The 18,659-nt window shown below is 48.3% G+C and overlaps 3 protein-coding genes across 15 annotated transcripts in view; 2 read left to right on the top strand and 1 right to left on the bottom strand.

Annotated features, from left to right (window-relative positions):
• Positions 1 to 808, top strand: part of SUPT20H (SPT20 homolog, SAGA complex component) — a 30,042-nt gene extending 29,234 nt beyond the window's left edge. For all 9 annotated transcript variants that reach the window (XM_029048508.2, XM_029048509.2, XM_029048512.1 and 6 more), the window contains one exon: positions 277 to 808. In XM_029048508.2, coding sequence (XP_028904341.1) covers positions 277 to 374 — 98 coding nt within the window. In that variant the 3' untranslated portion in view covers positions 375 to 808. The remainder of the gene's footprint in view (positions 1 to 276) is intronic.
• On the bottom strand, positions 719 to 8,245 carry EXOSC8 (exosome component 8). Of its 4 annotated transcripts, none has more exons than XM_001511718.6 (11): positions 8,153 to 8,245; positions 7,393 to 7,429; positions 6,546 to 6,609; positions 5,667 to 5,740; positions 4,825 to 4,870; positions 3,786 to 3,891; positions 3,657 to 3,702; positions 3,207 to 3,303; positions 2,389 to 2,509; positions 1,527 to 1,633; positions 719 to 936 (listed from the first exon to the last, which is right to left on the bottom strand). In XM_001511718.6, the coding sequence occupies exons 1-11, from the start codon at positions 8,167 to 8,169 to the stop codon at positions 821 to 823; spliced, it is 831 nt and encodes a 276-aa protein (XP_001511768.1). In that variant the 5' UTR covers positions 8,170 to 8,245; the 3' UTR covers positions 719 to 820. The 4 variants fall into 4 exon arrangements, with proteins under 4 accessions (XP_001511768.1, XP_028904349.1, XP_007666729.1 ...); XM_029048516.2 differs by lacking the exon at positions 8,153 to 8,245 and adding an exon at positions 7,757 to 7,830; XM_007668539.4 differs by lacking the exon at positions 8,153 to 8,245 and adding an exon at positions 7,552 to 7,646.
• A 350-nt stretch (positions 8,246 to 8,595) lies between these two features.
• Positions 8,596 to 18,659, top strand: part of ALG5 (ALG5 dolichyl-phosphate beta-glucosyltransferase) — a 28,225-nt gene continuing 18,161 nt past the window's right edge. The window contains exons 1-6 of one of the 2 annotated variants that reach the window (XM_029047998.2): positions 8,596 to 8,728; positions 13,134 to 13,305; positions 14,737 to 14,783; positions 16,027 to 16,095; positions 16,859 to 16,951; positions 18,259 to 18,372. In XM_029047998.2, coding sequence (XP_028903831.1) covers positions 13,167 to 13,305; positions 14,737 to 14,783; positions 16,027 to 16,095; positions 16,859 to 16,951; positions 18,259 to 18,372 — 462 coding nt within the window. In that variant the 5' untranslated portion in view covers positions 8,596 to 8,728; positions 13,134 to 13,166. Of the gene's footprint in view, positions 8,729 to 11,004; positions 11,203 to 13,133; positions 13,306 to 14,736; positions 14,784 to 16,026; positions 16,096 to 16,858; positions 16,952 to 18,258; positions 18,373 to 18,659 lie in introns of those variants that run through there. The other variant, XM_001511695.5, reaches the window with a different exon arrangement.

Raw genomic sequence — 18,659 nt, 5'->3', positions numbered from 1 at the left:
GTTACCTCATCTCTAAAATGGGGATAAACTGTAAGCCTCACGTGGGACAACCTGATTACCCTGTATCTACCCCAGCGCTTAGAACAGTGCTCTGCACATAGTAAGCACTTTATACCAACATTATTGTTATTATTATTATTAAACTGAGCTCCTGGCAGACTGCCTCACTGCACCCTGGTTTCGTCAAAAGCCTTTCAACCTCACTCATTTCTTGCTTTCCTCTCCGTTCTTCCCCCTGTCCGAGCGCTGACCCTGTTTTTCTTCCTTCCCCGGCAGCGGTCGCGATTCTGGCAGCCTCCGACGGCTATGAGAACAGCGGGGGCGGTAGCCCCGCTCCGGCGGTAGCCACCTACAGGCAGCCCCTCAAAAAGTGAGAGGCGCCCTGGCCTTCCCCCACACTTCCGACGTGCATTATTTATTTTTTTTCTTTAAAGAGCATTGAATCAAACAGTCCTTTACTTTTGTTATCCTAAAATATATATATATATATATATATATATATATGTAATTTACATCCACGGGGTGGGGGGACATGGCAAATAAAGAGCCACACTCTAGGGCATAAGGAAACACGGAGATCCCGCCTGTCAGGGGAAAAATAGGGAGTTGTTCTAATGATAAAGTAGGGTTGGTTTTCTAGAATCATATTTTAAACACAATTCCGTAAAGAACACCGCATCGTACCAGGAGGCGTCTTAAGAAATTTTGGAAACAAACAGCCTTGGTAAAGGTGGTATTGATTTTTGTTAGTATAAAAGCTTTGAACACTGTTAAGATACAATTTTTACAAATACATTTTGGAAAAGTCTTTCTGGATGTCTTATGTTGGTTTCACACTTTGTATGACTTCATCCATCAACACCTTCACTTCTTTGTGTCTGGTCACGGCCCGGCTTAGACAGTCCTGAAGCTTGGTTCCCGCCAGGGCACTGCCACCTGAAAAGTTAGTTGCGTCGTTCAGTTTCCGAATGTAAACTCTGAGGCTCCTTATGGGGCAGGGAACCTGTCCGCTAATTCTGTCGTATTCTACTCTCCCAAGGGCTTAAATAGTGCTTTGCACAGAGTAAGTACTCGATAAATACCACTGAAGAAGAAAAGCGCCTACCCCCTTTAAGTACATCCAGGACACCAACCCTTTCTTCATTCTGAGTGTTCCTTAAGTGAAGGAGACTCGTTCAATCGATCAGACTCGACCCTTACAAAAGATCTGGGTTCCATGCAAACAGGGTAACGCTTTGCAAGTGGAGACCGTTACTTACCTAACTGTGCCTCCCACCCACCTTGGCCCCTGCCTCATGTCCTTAAAAGGGAGCCCCTTCCCCCTCTGTCTGCCAGACCACAGCTCTCAGAGCCCTCCTGCAATCCCATCTCCACCAGGAGGCCTTCCCCGATCACCTCCCTCACCAGCACTTGGTGCCAACCGTGCACTTCTCGGTATCGTGCGGAGTTTATCTAGACAAACTTTTCTATATTTCTATGGGCAAATATATACTTATACACACACAGATCACTAGTTCCTAATGTACCTGGTTTGTGAAGACAGCACAGTTTCCCTTCTTCATCCATTACAACTGTTAGAGTTCCAGTTGCCAAATTCTCCTCCTCCCCAGTTGGATCAACTATGAGTATTGTGCTAAGAAACGAGATGTGCCATAGTTTTATAAATTCACCAGTATTCAACAAGATTAGCCTTCTACCAAAACTTAGAATCTCTCTTCTAATGAAGAGAAGCAGCATGGCCTGCTGGATAGAACATTAGCCTGGGAATCAAAGCGACCTGGGTTCTAATTCTGGCTCTGCCACTCGTCTGCTTGTATGACCCAGGGCAAGTCACTTGCCTCCTCTTTGCCACAGTTCCCTCCTCTGTAAAATGGAGAGTAACACTGTGAGCCCCTTTTGGGACAGGCTCTGTCCCAACTCATCGGCTTATCTATTTCAACGCTTAATATAGTGCCTGACCCTTTTTTTTTTATTAGTATTTAAGTACTTACTATGTGCCAGGCCCTGTTAGATACAAGCTAATCAGGTGGGATGCGGTCCCTGTTTCGCATGGGGCTCAGTCATTCCCCATTTTACAGACGAGGTAACTGACACAGCGAAGTTAAGTGGCTTGCTCAAGGTCACGTAGCAGACAAGTGGAGGAACAGGGATTACAACCCACATCCTTCTGGCTCCCTGGCCTGTGCTCTACACAAAGTAAGCAGTTAAATACCGTTAAAAGAAGGCACAGTAATACACAAATTAACCAATACAGTGAGTGAACACCATCATGGTAGCAGAATACTTTCTTTGGTTTGATGATACTGACAAGCTTGCAAAATGCAGTTTTGGGCTGTATTCCTCCACGGCAAGCTCAACTTAGAGAAACACATCCATCCGATAACTTACTTATCAAATATAGCAAATGATGTAGCGATTGGATATGCTCTAATGTTGAGAGGAGTCTTCTGTTTGAAATTCACTTCTGCCAAGCCCGTTTCTTCATTGATCACAACTGCTGGCAGTTGTACTGCAAAAACAAGAAGCATTCAGAAAGTCAGAACATTTTTATAAAACTCCCTCAATGGATAGAAAAAAATAGATGGCATTCACAAAGCCAAAGTAGTGACAGCCAGGAGAACGAGATGCTTTTTCTGCTATCGAGAAGGGTATTGAAAACACGGGATTCGGCTCATTTTTAGTACTGAATACAAGCAAGGAATATTCACAACCAGACTATTCTACGTCTACTGGTTCTCGCTGCCTTCTACGGGAGGGCAAGACGGGGTAATCGAAATAGCTTCTGTGTGAGGATAGACTAATACCCAAAAGCTGGAGGTGAGATGACGTTGGCAAAGTCAAGAAAGGTAAAGACAGTCCACACCGAATTGTTCTCCAAATCCCACAGTTCCAGGGTGGGACAGAAGCCCGTCCAGGCTCGAAGGTAGCAGGAGTATAAGAAAAGCAAACACTTCTTCACCCACAGGATGGAAAACACATGTAGTATATGTCACTGCAGAAAATAGGTTCAAGATGGGCGTAGATATATTCAAGGACAAGAAGGTCCACAATGAGTTACTGGACAGAAAGTGAAAACAGAGGGGAAAGGTTTGGGACAAGTCTTTGAGTATCCGGTTATCAATCAGTTCAATCTGGATCATCACTAAGGAATCTCGGCACCCAGAAGGGAGGCTGTGGCTACTATATTCCGGGCTTAGACCACTCACCATTTTTTAAGGCTGCTAACAAAGCGAACGTGCAGGCATCCAAAATGTTCCCGTCGTAATCGAGGCAAATTAGATCACAGTAGAGAACCCATGCAAGCTAGAAAACGAATGGCATGCACGAGAATTAAAACCTTGAAAGGACGCGTCCAGGTTAAAATGAGCAACCTACGGTATTAGCTAAGTATCTAACATTGGTGACGCAAGAACTAACTCTGAAGGATGGGGTAAGGAAATCCTATTTTTTTTTCCCCCAAAACTATTAAGAATCCAATGAAGAGCTGGAAGACATGACCCCCATCCTCAAAAAAACTCGCACACTTCTAACTCTAGCCCGAAATTCAGAATACCAGTCACGAAAGGAATTTGAAATCTCAATTCCAAACAGTTGACTATAAGCCAAGACACGTACGTAAGAGACAAACACCCTGCCCCTCTTTCCCCTTTTCTTACCTTTCCTTTGGAAATACACAAATCTTCCTTGGCTATCAGCTGTGAGCTTGATGAGAGACAAAGACATTAGAAGTAAGTGCAAGTACTCGAAAGGCCCCGGCAACCACACTGAATGGTGACGGGCCTTACTTTTCAATGACGTCGTTGATAAACTGGCTAGCCACTTGGGCCTCTTCCCCAGGAGGTCCAGGGCGAAATCTTGATGAACACAGGGGTGGGAGATCCACATTAGGAACTGGGAAGAAAAAAACAAAAAAAAAAACCCCACTCTTTAGCCAAGAGCTAGACTACAGAGTTCACATGGGTCATGTTTCATTTTTCAACCACCTCCAAGTCACTGGAATCTTTCTTTGCAATGAAACAAACTCATTTACCCAGCCACTTTAGGGGCTGAAAAATTCCATCTGCACAGAGAGGGGAAGGGAGGGCTCCTTGGACTGGATTTACTTTTTAATAAGATTAAAATGGGTTTTCAGAAGGGTTGCCAACTCAGCCAGCACAAGAAAATTCAGAACACAACACTGATCTTTCTCCCTTCCAGTGCCTTCTCAGAGATTCTCTGAAAAATCTCCTTTCCAGCCCCAGCATCTCCAGCAAGGGAGCCCGATTCTCTCCGCCCTGGGCTTAGGCGTTTCTTAGCTATTCCTAACGAAGACACGATATTTTCTATTACATGGTTCTCTCGCTTGGACAGATGTAGCCAACATTTCTCTGCCCTTTCTCAAGCGAGAAACTCCTCAGTCGGCTCCCCTCTGCTGTTTCTTTTGGCAGTTTGGGTAAGTTGGCATAATAAGACATGAATATTTGTAGCATCCCTACAATAGACTTGTAGGCAAGAAGTTCGCATCCCCATTTATACTCCCACTATTAAGGCGACAGTATCTTAAGTTTTTCCACGTATCCACTGGAGATCACCTCAGAGCCGAGGGATCTGCCAGGATAAACAGACACCCTTTCGATGTCGTCTTACTTTGCCGGCAAAGCGACCCTTCCTCTAGATGAGGATCCCTGACTTAACTAGCAGCATACCGAATCCTCCCCGGGCCCCAGTTAAAGCATCAGACCTTTGAAAAAGTCATCGTTTGGGCTGGGAAAACATTTTCATAGGCTTATGGGTCTGCACAAGATTAACGTCCAAAAACGACACAACACTGAATATTTAACTTACCAACGTATCCTTTGTTGGGTGCATCTCCCGGGGGTGCTGTAAACTCCTACGGGGAGACCAAATGGTTCATTTCCTCACTCGGGCCCCCTGACAAAGCTTTGGTCTGGGGAAGTGGGAAATACTGTCCCAGGAAAGGCTCTACCACAGAATTCAGAGTTTAGATTTTCCACCTAATGAATCCGTGAACCAAATGACTTTCAACCTCAGCACTGGGTTTATTGCTTCAAGTCCTTAGTTATAAGGATTGCCCTGGAAGGCCTGCTCTTAGGAAAACAGAGGGCTCCTAGAGCACCTTGTTATGTGCCTGTAACAAATTCTGAACACTCAGTGCATTTAAAGAAAATGACTCCAATTCGCAAGGAATGTCACTGCAGGTCACTTAGCAGTGCTCATTTCATCTGTAAAATGGGGAACCAATTCCTGTTCACCATCATACTTAGAACGTGAACCCTGATCGGGTCAGCGATTGCGCCTGACCTGAATGCCCTGAATCCACCCCAACGCTTAGTACAGTGTTTGACCCAGAGTAGGAGCACTTAGCAGATACCATGTTAATTATTATTCGTACCCCAGATCCCATTACCAACCCTCGATCTTTGGAAACAAACTCTAAAGAGACAGACTAGCGAGCCACGCAGAGCATTTAAAATGGTAGACTACAACTCCCTGTGGGAAGGGATTGTGTCTACCAAGTCCATTGACATACTCTTCCAAGAGCTTAGCGCAGTCCTCTGCGCAGAGTGAGCGCCCAATAAATACCACTGATTAATGTCGAGCAGGTTTCCAGCCCAACCCGCTCAGTCTCCCAGTCTCGAACGCCGAGAAGAGTCGGTGAGACCTACCGCTTTCACTCCACAGATGACGGTCGTGTTGCCCAGCTTCACTAACGCAGAACCATCGGCGGTGGAGATGGAACCTGGGTTACAACAACGAGAAGGTCCGTTTGGGAAGGTTGGGACCGAGTTCACACTCACGACCCATCACAGTCTTGTCCGTTAAACTGAAATGAGGCGTTCTCCAGACCCAAACCTGTGGCCATCTGAAGGACACTTGGCCACTACTCGTGGCCATTGCAAATGAGTAACTAAGGGGGGGGGGGGGGGGGGGGCGGTGTGCTTGCCTGGGAGGCTATAATACAACAGAGTTAGTAGACTCGACTCTTATCCTCAAGGAACTGATAATCTAGTGGCCAAACTGTGGCTTCCCTTCCCTGGTGGGTGGCTTGTGGGCTCGGCCTGTCATTAGTAGTTACTGTCATTTAGCATTTGGCTGCTTTTGGTTGTCCTCTTGGGCCTGGGCCTGGAAGGGGTATGGCATGTTTGCCAAGAGCTCACTATAGTTCCTGGCACACAATAGGCACTCAGTGAATACCTTCGATTCATTGATTAAGCCCACCACTGCCATGTTTCTTGCTTACCAGTTGCCCTCACCGCCATCTCCCCTCCACCTTCCTCCCGGCAAGCCCGCTCGCCATCCGGTTAGAGGAAACCGTGGCTCTCTGCCATGGGGTTCTGCAGTATAAAAAACCCCTGCTCTGAAAACTCTGGTGGGTTGGGAAATTCTCTGCACTTGTTTTCATCACTGCCCCGAGGGAGAAAAAAGCCGCCTAATCCAGGGACACCTCTGCTGGCTGCGACGTGGCCTGAACTCCCCCAAATCTGCTCAGCCTTTAAAATTGGAATAAATTAAATCATTCTATTCTGAAACATTAAAATGCTCACCTATATTGACAGTAGTAGTTCTGAATTCACCAAGTTCCCTTCCATCGGGCCGACAGTTCTCTTTCTATATAGGAAAGTAAGTGGATATTGGGGGTGGGGGGGTGGGAGAGAGTGATATATCATTTAGTGGCAATCTTCCAGGTGGGTGAATGAAGAGGGGCGGTGGGAGGTGGGCATTTTGGGGGCTAATTCCAATTCCAGTTTTGCCACTTGTCTGCTATGTGACCATGGGCAATTCAATTTCTCTATGGCTGTTTTCTCATCTGCTAAATAGGGGTTCAACAGCTTTTCTCCCTCTTACTTAGACTGCGTCTGACCAGATAATCATCTTGTTTCTATCCTAGAGCTTGGAGTAGAAATGAAGCACAATTATTATTAAGTTGGGGGGTGTTGTTTTTGAACAGGTGGCTGGTAAATAGTTGGTTTTCATAAAATCATTTCCAAGGTTTCTCTTACACACAAATATACACATACTTTAAAAAGAGCCCTAAGAAACAAGAAGAGCAAGAGAGCATTTCGAAACTGGGAGCCATTCATTCAATCATATTTATTGAGCGCTTACTATGTGCAGAGCACTGTACTAAGCGCTTAGAATGTACAATTCGGCAACAGATAGAGACAATCCCTGCCCCCCAAACGGGCTCACAGTCTAAACACCCCAGAGATCAAAATGCGCTCTTCAAGTCAAAGAATCAAGGTTGTACCAGGGTATCGTTTAACTTTTAAAGTGATTCATGGGGATCTCATAATTTTAAAACATACGCAAAGTTCTATATGAAAGCAAAAATAGAAAAAAAAACCTTTAAATTTAGACTCCATATTTCATTACACAATTGACTCTACTCACCAAAAACCTCCTGTAATATTCCAATGGTTCCACAGTCCTGAAACACAGGTAAAAAAAAATCTTTTTTGAAGCTTCATTAGACTCTCAGCGCAGGAAAAGACCCCCCCCCATCAATAACGCAACAGGATGCAATAATGACGGCGTTTGTTAAGCGCTTACGATGTGCCAAGCACTGTCCTAAGCGCTGGATACTTTGTATCAGTTCTGAATTTGGGAGGCAGTTGTGGGGCAAAGACCATATTTGATCTAAATCTCCTGTATTCGCCCCCCTCCCTTAATGCATCGTTGAATGCCAGGGTAAATGCAGGATTATCAGATGAAGCACCATCTTTAAGAATGGTAATTGTAGATGTTAAGCACCCACCATGCGCTCAGCACTGTGCTGAGCGGTGGGGCAGAAACCAGTCCATTAAATGGACCCATCCAAGGGGCAGGCGAAAGGGGTGTCTAACACCCATTTTCCACATAAAGAAAGTGGGGGAAGGGAAGTTAAATGAGTTTCCCCGGGTCTCGGAAGGGCGAGGCCAAGAATCTCATCCCCAGTTTGGAGAGAGGAGGAGGCCCAGAGAGGTTGAGCGCCTCGCCCGAGGACACACAGCAGCACAGAGTATCTAGGGAAGGCCTAGAACCCAGATCTCCCGGCTACCCGCCGGTCCCCCTCCGGGGGGAAAGGAGGGGAGAAGCCCGGGGTCCAGGCCTCGAATGGGGATGGTCCCAACACGAGGAGAGGGAAAGGACATGGCTACCACTACGCGCTCACTTGAAGCCGGCCGCCATTTTGCGTGGACACCACGTGACCGCCCGCCTGCCTCCCTCCGCGCATGCGCAGACGCTCCTCCGCCGCCTCCTCCTTCGATCCGCCTCCTCCTCCTTCAGTCCCCCCTCTCCCCGGCCGCACTTTCGTCAAAGCGCCGCCGCCCCGGCCTCGCCCCCCCCCCCCGCCGCCGAAAAGGCGCCGCCTCCACCGAACCGGCGGCTAGAGTTCTCCTCAGGGAGCGACGACGCTCCCCGGCCCGAGGGCGCTTTTCTGAGTTTTGGATTTTAACGAATCCGCGGCGGGCGGACGCAGCGCTACCTCTCCCCCCCCTCCCGGGCGCCTGGCACCGAGCCTCTGCGCATGCGCCGGGCGGAGCGGGGGCTGGAGGGAGGGGGGAGCCCTGGGTGCTATTTGTTGGGCGCCTAAGGGGGGAGGGGCGCTGGACTGAGCGCTTGGGACAGTATAACACCTCAGCTCCTGAGCAAAATTCCCCGCTCTACAGGCGGCAGAAAAGAATAAAAGTAGACGCATACCTGTGGGCGTGCTGCAGCTTTTGCAAGGAAATCCCTGGACAAAAAGGTGCATTTTTCCACCCCCAGGTGTTAGGCTCTTTGCAAGGAGTTCATTCATTTAATCGCATTTATTGAGCGCTTACTCTGTGCAGAGCACTGTACTAAGCGCTTGGGAGAGCACAATACAGCAACAAGTGCACATTCCCCGTCCACGGGCCCGTGATATGAGAAGCAAGCGTGGCTCAGTGGAAAGAGCCCGGGCTTGAGAGTCAGAGGTCATGGGTTCGAATCTTAGCTCCACCACTTGTCAGCTGGGAAAGTCACTTCGCTTCTCTGAACCTCACTTACCTCATCTGTAAAATGGGGATCAAGACTGTGAGCCCTACGTGGGACAACCTGATCCCCTTGTATCCCCCCCAGTGCTTAGAACAGCGGCTGTGTGACTGTGGGCAAGTCACTTAACTTCTCTGGGCCTCAGTTCCCTCATCTGTAAAATGGGGATGAAGACTGTGAGCCCCACGTGGGACAACCTGATTCCCCTATGTCTACCCCAGCGCTTAGAACAGTGCTCGGCACATAGTAAGCGCTTAACAAATACCAACATTATTATTAACAGTGCTTGGCACATAGTAAGCGCTTAACAAATGCCATCGTTATCATTATTATTACATGGTAAAAGAGTTTGGTAGACATGTCCCTTGCCCACAACGACCTCACAGTCTAGAAAGGACTGATTGTTCTGCACTGATTGGCGGACGTGGCTTAGTGGAAAGAGCCCGGGCTTGGGAGTCCGAAGTCGTGGGTTCTAATTTCGACTCCACCACTTGTCAGCTGTGTGGGCTTGGGCCAGTCATTTAACTTCTCTGTACCTCATCTGTTAAATGGGGATGAAAAGTGTCAGCCCCACGCGGGACAACCTCAGTACTCTGTAATAATAATAATGATGGCATTTGTTAAACGCTTACTATGTTGCAAAGCACTGTTCTAAGCGCTGGAGAGGATACAAGGTGATCAGGTTGTCCCACGAGGGACTCCCAGTCTTCATCCCCATTTTACAGATGAGGGAACTGAGGCCTAGAGAAGTGAAGTGACTTGCCCCAAGTCACACAGCTGACAAATGGGGAAGGCGGGATTAGAACCCATGACCTCTGACTCCCAAGCCCGGGCTCTTTCCACTAAGCCACACTGCATTTACCCCAGCGCTTAGAACGGTGCTTAGCATATAGTAAGCGCTTCACAAACACCATGATTATTATTATTCAATAGTATTTATTGAGCGCTTACTATGTGCTCAATACTAAGCGCTCGGAATATACAATCCGGCAACTAATAGAGACAATCCCTGCCCAATGACGGGCTTACGGTCTAATGGGGGTTGACAGTCTAATCGACTATGTGCAGAGCAAATCTTATTTATTGAGTGCTTACTATGTGCAGAGCACTGTACTAAGCGCTCGGAATATACAATTCGGCAACAGATAGAGACAGTCCCTGCCCAATGACGGGCTTACAGTCTAATAGGGATTGACAGTGTAATCGATTATGTGCACGGCTAATCGTACTTATTGAGCGCTTACTATGTGCAGAGCACTGTACTAATCGCTCAATAATCCCAATTATTATTACCAGAGCGGAGATAATCGTGGTATTTGTTACGCGCCCGACACTAGACTAAACGCCGGGGTAGAGATCGGGTCCCACATGGGGCGTCCGGCCTAATGTAGGCGGGAGAACGGGTAATAAATCCCCATTTTGCAGAGGAGGGAGGTGAGGCACCCAGAGGTTGTGAGTCGCCCGAGGCCCCGCGGCCGGTGGGATTCGAACCCAGGCCTTTTGCCCCCCAGGCCCGTCCTCTTCCCAGGCGGCCTCGCCGCTTTTCGGCGCTGGGGCCTCCCGCCCGGCGGGGGAGCCGCCCCCGGCAGGGGGCGCTGTGGCGGGGAGAGGAGGAGGAGGAGAGTGCAGGGGCGGCGCCTGGCCGGCAGGGGGCGCTGTGGCGGGGAGAGGAGGAGGAGGAGGAGAGTGCAGGGGCGGCACCTGGCCGGCAGGGAGCGCTGTGGCGGGGGAAGAGAGGAGGAGGAGAGTGCAGGGGCGGCGCCTGGCCGGCAGGGAGCGCTGTGGCGGGGGAAGAGAGGAGGAGGAGAGTGCAAGGGCGGCGCCTGGCCGGCAGGGAGCGCTGTGGCAGGGGAGGAGGAGCGTGCAGGGACGGCGCCTGGCCGGCAGGGGGCGCTGTGGCGGGAAGGAGGAGAGCGCGGGGCGGCGCCTGGCCGGCAGGGGGCGCTGTGGCGGGGAGGAGGAGCGTGCAGGGGCGGCGCCTGGCCGGCAGGGGGCGCGGAGACGAAACCGGAAGCCGGAAGTCTGAAGCCGCTTCCGCCTAGGTGGAGCTGCCCCATAGGTTCCCCCTCCCTCTTCCCATTCCCCTTCCCATCCCAATCCCCATCCCGCTGGCGGCGGCGGCGGCGGCCCCGGGAATGGAGGATGGAGCCGGGCCTGGTGCAGCTGGGCTTGTTGGGCGCGGCGCTGGCGGCCTCGGCCTTGCTGCTGGTGAGAGGAGGGGACCCGCCCCCGCCCCTTCCTCCCCTCCCCCACCTCTCTGTGTGTCTGTCTGTGTGTGTGTGTGTGTGGAGGTAGTGATGATGATGATGATGATGATGGCGATAATGATGATGGCATCTGTGAAACCCTTACTGTGTGCCAAGCACCGCTCTAAGCGCTGCGGGGGGATCCAAGCAGCGCGGCTCAGTGGCAGGAGCCCGGGCTGGGGAGTCAGAGGTCATGGGTTCCAATCCCCGCTCTGCCCCTGGGCAGCTGGGGAACTCTGGGCAAGTCACTTCTCTGGGCCTCAGTGACCTCATCTGGAAAATGGGGATTCACTGTGAGCCTCGCGTGGGACAGCCTGATGACCCTGTCTCTCCCCCAGCGCTTAGAACAGTGCTCTGCACCTAGGAAGCGCTTAACAAATACCAACATTATTATTATGATGGCATCTGTTAAGCCCTTACTGTGTGCCAAGCACCGCCCTAAACGCCGTGGGGGGAATCCAAGCAGCTTGGCTCGGTGGAAAGAGGCCGGGCTGGGGAGTCAGAGGTCATGGGTTCCAATCCTGACGCTGCCCCTTGTCAGCTGTGTGACTGTGGGCAAGTCACTTCACTTCCTCTGTGCCTCAGTTCCCTCATCTGTAAAATGGGGATTAACTATGAGCCTCGCGTGGAACAACCTGATGACCCTGTATCTCCCCCAGCGCTTAGAACAGTGCTCTGCACAGAGTCAGCGCTTAACAAATACCAACATTATTATTAGTGTTGTTTTCCAAGGTCATCAGGTTGCCCCTCGAGAGGCTCACAGTCTTCACCCCCATTTTCCAGATGAGGTCACCGAGGCCCAGTGAAGTGACTTGCCCCAAGCTCCACAGCTGACCAGCGGCCGGAGCCAGGATTGGAACCCCCGACCTCGGACTCCCAAGCCCGGGCTCTTTCCACCGAGCCCCGCTGCTTCTGTTTATCTTATTGATGATAATAATAATGTTGGTATTTGTTAAGAGCTTACTATGTGCAGAGCACTGTTCTAAGCGCTGGGGGGGGATACAGGGTCATCAGGTTGTCCCACATGAGGCTCCCAGTCTTCATCCCCATTTTCCAGAAGAGGTCATTGAGGCCCGGAGAAGTGAGGTGACTTGCCCACAGTCACACAGCTGCCAAGTGGCAGAGCCGGGATTCGAACCCATGACTTCTGACTCCCAAACCCGGGCTCTTTCCACTGAGATGATGTGCTTAGGTCTATTCTATTCTGTGAAGTTAAGCGACTTGCCCAAAGCCTCTCACGAAGGAGGCAAGTGGAGGAAGCGGGTTTAGAACCCAGATCTCCTGACCTTAATCCTCCACTCTTTCCACCAGGCAGTGCTGCCTCTCACTTTGGATAGTGTAGCGGTGGGAGATGAGGGTTAAAGGAGCGCGTTGTATCTCACTGATTCATAATCCACCGAAGTTTGTTTCTTCATGCAGTGGAGAAGCATTGCGTGCTAGGGTTGGTCTCCTTTTTCTTAGGTCCCTAAAGAATTTCGCAAAAATGTTCCCCCCCAGAGAATTTTGCAACAGACCCCGCCCAAAGCTGTTGACCTTTTTCCTTCTCTGGTTCCTTTCCTTAGCACTTTAAACATGTTTGAACCTTGATTTTTTCCACTCTGCTCTGATCATTCATAGATCAGCATTTTGACCCCCACCCTAGGCCCCCGCTCCGCAGGATTTATGCTCTGCTGCTTCTCCTTTCAGTATCGCTCAGCACACAGTAAGTGCCCAATAGATAGCACTGATGGATTTTTACAGTTTGCAACTTATTGACTAGTCAGTGGAATAATGTCAACGGGAAAAACGGAGAAGCAGAATAACCTAGAAGAGGTTCGGGACCAGTGAACTGTATTTTTAACGATTATTCAAAAAATATACCAAGTAAACTTTCTTTTCATTTTGTATTCCTAGATTGCCTTTGTTGCGTTTATAACTGCTAAGAAAATGCCAAATATTTATCGACATGAGGAAGAGAAGTTCTTCTTAAATAAAGGAGGCAAGAAAGAAGTTTTACCTAGTATAAACGACCCCCCTACTAAGCAGCTGTCTGTTGTTGTGCCTTCGTATAATGAAGAAAAACGGTGTAAGTACCATTTGGTTTCAAGAGGGGGAACAAAACAAATTTTAAGGAATTGATTTCATTTTATTATCCAGAATATCAGGGACTGAATCCGACTTTACAGTAACTAAAATAACACCTAAGAATTATTATGGTCCTTTAAAATATCAATTTCGTTACAGCTATTTTTTCTAAAAAAAAACTCCTTTCGAAGTTGCTTGGGTTTGCAAAGATTTAGTTTGCTCTGATTTTTGTACTCTGTCTGTCTCACTTCCTGGACTCTGTCCTACTTTGCCTTGAGTCTGTGAATTTGGTGTGCCGCAAAGCAAGTTGCAAATGCCTTGACAAATCAAGTGAAGTATTTTCTAGCTGGCAAAGCAGAAACATCCTCCTCTCGTCCAGCTACCAATAGATGTAGATCTTGAATGACATTACTCTGGTTCATATTAACATGTATGTCTGATTCCATATTCATTTCCTCAATGGGACTAGTGTAATATTTCAGTTTCTGAGTATAAATTGCAGGTCTTAAGACTTCACACAGTCATTTTGAAAATGCAAAAATTCTGTGGTTACATTTACACAATGGCTGTTCCTCCCAAAGAAGGTTTTAAAATATAAGAATCGTTCCGTGTAAGCATCCTGCTCGAAGTAGGGTTGTTCGTCTTACTGTTCGAAGCAAGAGTCGGAAAGGGAATTTAAGGAAGAACTTGGTTAAGACTCGGGGCCGGGCAGGGAACCCATTTTATACTCTGCGGCTTCTGCACTCACTTCACCCCATAAAAATTATGTCGATGGTGGTGATAAGGAGGATTAAGATTCCTTAATAGCTGCTTAAGGCAAACATCACTGGAAGGGAAAGAGGAAAAAGTCCGGAGAGTTGCAGGTGAGACTTCTCCCATAGTCACCTGCTATAAAACCAGAGTCTGTGTGAGCCAGAACCCACTCAAGAGCCCGTGGGACCGCAGCCACCGGAGCCCAACTTCCGAGGGATCACAAGCGTCGTTGCCCTATGGGCTAGTGGAAACTTGAGTCTCTGCAAGCCCACGAGTTCTCTGTGTTTATGGGGGGACCCCAGGGCTCACAGTCTCCTGCCTGCCGTCGCCTTCTCCGCTTAGGGAGCGGAGCCTGGCCTGTCGCCTCTTGGCTGGTCAGCGGACGACAAGTCCTCTGCTCCGCACCCAGTAAGCGCTCAATAAATACCACTGATGGATCCGAAGTGGAGGTGGGAACGGGATGCGGATCGTTTCTCTCCCTCCCGCCCCCGCCAGTGGCAGCTTTGGGGAAAGGTCTCTTTGCCCTGGACTAGCAAAAAAGCAAGCTCTTCTCCCCACAGTACCTTAACTGTAGGCTATAGCTCTTGAGTGGTTATGCCTCTGCTCTGCGGGATTTTTTTGCTTGTGCGAAAAGGACCGTGAATCGCCTTGTGAAACAGCACACATTTGTTTTTTCCAGTGCCTCTGATGATGGAAGAAGCTTTAGAGTATCTAGAGAAGAGACAGGTACTGTGCTTTCAGTTTCAAAATGAAATGCCTTCAACCTAGAGGTGCCGAGTTGTCTAAGATACCTACCCTAGAGCCCCCGAGAGAATGCTAACTTTAGTTAATTAGGCCTTCTTTCCGCAGTTGGTCTTCACTTTCCTCTATTTGCATGGTGTTTATTTCTTAGGTGCCAATCATTGGGCTGAGCAGAGGGGAATATGGGTAATCAATCAGTCCTGTTTAGTGAACATTTACTATGTGCGCAGAGCACTGTACTAAGCACTTGGGAGAGTACAGTACAAAAGAATGAGCAGACATGTTGCCTGCCCTTAATGAGCTTACAGTCTAGAAGGTAATCAGATCAGATACAGTTCCTTCCTGTCCCAGGGTGAGCTCACAATGTAAGGGAGGGAGAGCAGGTATCTTACCCTCATTTTACAGTTGAGGAAACTGAGTCCCAGAGAAGTTAAGTTAAACAGCAGCCAAGTGACGGCTGGGATTTGAACCTGGCTCTCGCATCTCAGACTGATGCTCTTTCCACTAGGCCGGACTACCTCCGCGGCCTACAGGCTGTTCTAGTGTGTTAGCGGGACCAGGTCCAGCTCTGGAGCTTTGGGAACCTGAACACTGGGCTTGATTCGTTTGGGAACCAATAGTGCATCACAGTGCTCCGCACACAGTACCTGCTCAATAAAAACCACCGATGGACTGATTGGCTTTGATGCCATGGTTCCTTTGATTGGAAAGTGAAAACTGTCAATTATCGTTTTATAAGAACAAGTAATGCTCTTGCCTATTGATCATGATGTATTTCTTCAAGTCACCAAACGATAGTATTTCCAAATACATATGCCAATTTCTTCCTGGTCCAACGTCAGTACTGGTTTTTAAATCTTAAAAAAAACAACCTCTAAAAAGTCCCCATTTTGTTTATAATTGCAACATTAAAAGTTAAACTATGGCCTGGCGTGAATATCTGTAGTATTTGTAATTCGGGTGGGAATGAGAGGAGTCATTGAACTAAATTTTTTGGAGATTAAATGTCATGTATTTGTTCACAGATTATGGTCTACCAGGCAAGTTTTTGTTCTAAGCATAAAAAAGGTCACAGATATTTAAAATGTCATGTAGAACTTAAAATCTTTATGCAACTAATTTGGGGAGTTGGGAATCGTTATTAAAACTTCCTAAATTTTAGCATTTTGGGCAAGTGATAATTATGTCAATTCACTCCCTTTTCATTTTTGGCTTTTTTAAAAAACAGAAACAAAACCCTGCATTCACATATGAAGTGATAGTAGTGGATGACGGCAGCAAAGATGAGACCTCAAAGGTAAGACGTGATTCTTGTGAAAGAAGTGTTTAACATTAGTCTTGAGAGCAACCGTACCCACAAAAATCCTATTCCGATTTGCTTAGAAAAGGGGCCGGGGAAAAGCAGAAAGAGGAGACTGCTCGGTTGGGAGGGACAGTAGTTGTAAAAACTCCAGGGTATTGCCGCCTAGATCCACGACTGTTCTTTTCTCGAGAGAAACTCTACCACTTGATCCTCCCGCAGAGGAGAGGAGGGTTTTCTTTTTGTTTTGTTTTCTGCTAGAGAGGATAATCCATAGGGATTTTCCCTCTGCAGAAAGTTCCAGGGCGGCCTCCTGTCTTTACAGGACAACTCTCTGAAAGTGTCAGCCCCCCCATCCCTACCTACAGGTTCCCACAACTACCTCCCTCCTTTCGCACAAACGCCAGGTGCAGGATAGCAGGATTTGGGGACAAGAGAACTCAAATCTGGCCCTCTTCACTTTATATTTCTGATATTCTGAAGTTATGTCATCCTGTGATGTGATTAAGACCGTAAGCCGTGTACAGCCTTGTTTCACATCTGAGTCTAAGAAGACAAAAGTCCCATTTGCAGTGGAACTCATTTCCCTCTGCCACATTAGCAGTAGAGCTTGTTACTCCTCCCTCCTCATAAATAAGTTAGTTTAGCACCGTTTTTTAGGAATGATAAGAAGCTGCACATTAAACCAGGGAACATGAACTCGGCCTTCCTTCCCTGGGTTTCTCACCAATTCTCTCCCGGTTTTTCATCCATCAAACAGGTTGCTCAGAAATACAGTCAGAAGTACGGAAGCGACAAAGTGAGAGTGATCACACTAGTGGAGAATCGTGGGAAAGGCGGAGCTGTCAAAATGGTGACGACTCTTTTTCGTTAAGCTTTTTCCAATTTATTCCCACCTAGTGAGCTCGGCGGAGGACAGGGACTGTGTTCTCTCTGATTATAATACTACTAATAATAATGATATGTGTTAAGCGCTTCCTGTGTGTCAAGTACTGTTCTAGGCGCTGGGGTAGGTACGAGCTAATCGGGCTGGACCCAGTCCCTGTCCCACATGGGGCTCATGATCTTAATCCCCATTTTCAGATGAGGTAACTGAGGGACAGAAAAGTTAAGTGACTTGTCCAAGGTCACATAGCAGACAAGTGGATTAGAACCCAGGTCCTTCTGACTCTTAGGCCCGTGCTGTATCCATTAAGGCAGCCCGTAGCACCTCATAAGCATTTAGCAAATCCCGAAGTTAAATAAAACAATTTTAGTTCAGACAAAATGCTCAGTGTGCTTTCTTAGTGACCTGTATAAATGAGCAAGGTGTATATACAGCAGACTGGGTTTGCAGTTTAACAGTAGCTTTGCTGCGGAGTATTCTGAAAGTGTCCAGCCCTAATGAGATGGCTCGATAACGTCTTGGATTCAGACCCCGTCTCCTCTGTGGCAGCAAATCTCCTGAGATTCAGCATCCGGTTGGCAGGTCTCTTCCCAAGGTGCCCGTCACACGGCCGCCTTTCGTGGCAGCCTGTATTTTCTGCCTGCCCTCGTCCGCTCCCAGCTAGCTTGAGGTTGTTGTCTGGGCTCCGGGCAGCCGGAGGAATGGCGAACTTAATGGCCGCAAATGGTTTTGGCAGCTCAGTGCTTCTCAACCAGTCTTTTCCCTTCTTCCCTCCCTGTGGGTGTCCAGAGAATCCTCTCCCAGAGCCTAAACTGCTTCAAATTGCCAGCAGGGTTGGTTAAGGACAAATAGATGGGCCTGCCAGGTCCAGATGCAGTCAGTGAGTCTCATTTGCTGAGCATTTACTGGGTGCAGAGCACTGCACTGAGCACTTGGGAGAATACAGTACAGGCAAAACATCATAGTCCCCCTCAGGGAAATGACACTTTAAACAATGTTGAGTCCCTATACTAAGCAAGCTTCCTGGACAGCAGCCACTGAGTAGGTAAAGCTTCCCCCCACTGAAAGGATCTATGAGACCTACAAAACGGCTGTTGGCTACTAGGCCTTTAAGTGCGTCAAAGAACGCTTGAGACATTAAATCCTGGGTTCTTTGTGCTACCCGGTTCTAATGTTTCCTCCTCGGCTCATTTAAAATGAGGGATGCAGCTAAAATCTCCCCTTCCCCATCCGGGGTATTCATTTCCCCAAACCGGATGTGTAATGGATTGCAGGGCGTGTTCAGCTCCAGGGGAAAGGAGATCCTGATGGCGGATGCTGACGGAGCCACAAAGTTTGCCGATATCGAGAAAGTCGAAGCGGGGCTTCGGAACCTGCGGCCGTGGCCTGTGAGTACCGGATCTCATCCCTTGCATCTGAGGTCCAAGTAATGGAAATGTTCCAGTGCCAAAGGATGTCAGTACTGTCGTTTCTCTGCAGATGACTAAAATCAAAGTGATTCGATCACATTCTTTTCTTTGGAGATTTTTTTTAGAGGCTTTTCTGTTTATGGCTAGGACGATTGCCCAGGGAAAGACTTGTTATGGCACCTTATGTCCCCTGAATGTTTTCTAGGTTGAATATTTATACAGATTCCTTGGGGCATTTCCTGATTTTAAAATTCATGACCCCCTGA

Source organism: Ornithorhynchus anatinus, chromosome 20, assembly GCF_004115215.2.
Source record: "Ornithorhynchus anatinus isolate Pmale09 chromosome 20, mOrnAna1.pri.v4, whole genome shotgun sequence".
NCBI classification, from domain to species: Eukaryota; Metazoa; Chordata; class Mammalia; order Monotremata; family Ornithorhynchidae; genus Ornithorhynchus; species Ornithorhynchus anatinus.
The sequence above is the reverse complement of the archived record's forward strand: the minus strand, read 5'-3'. Positions and strand labels throughout refer to the sequence as shown.

Coding starts and splice junctions, on each gene's coding strand:
- EXOSC8 (XM_007668539.4), bottom strand. CDS start 7,631: ATGGTCTTTGCCCCACAACTGCCTCCCAAATTCAGAACTGATACAAAG. Junction 3,892..4,824: donor ACCCAACAAAGGATACGTTG/GTAAGTTAAATA, acceptor TTTTCTTCCCAG/TTCCTAATGTGGATCTCCCA. Junction 3,304..3,656: donor TGTGTATTTCCAAAGGAAAG/GTAAGAAAAGGG, acceptor TTCGTTTTCTAG/CTTGCATGGGTTCTCTACTG.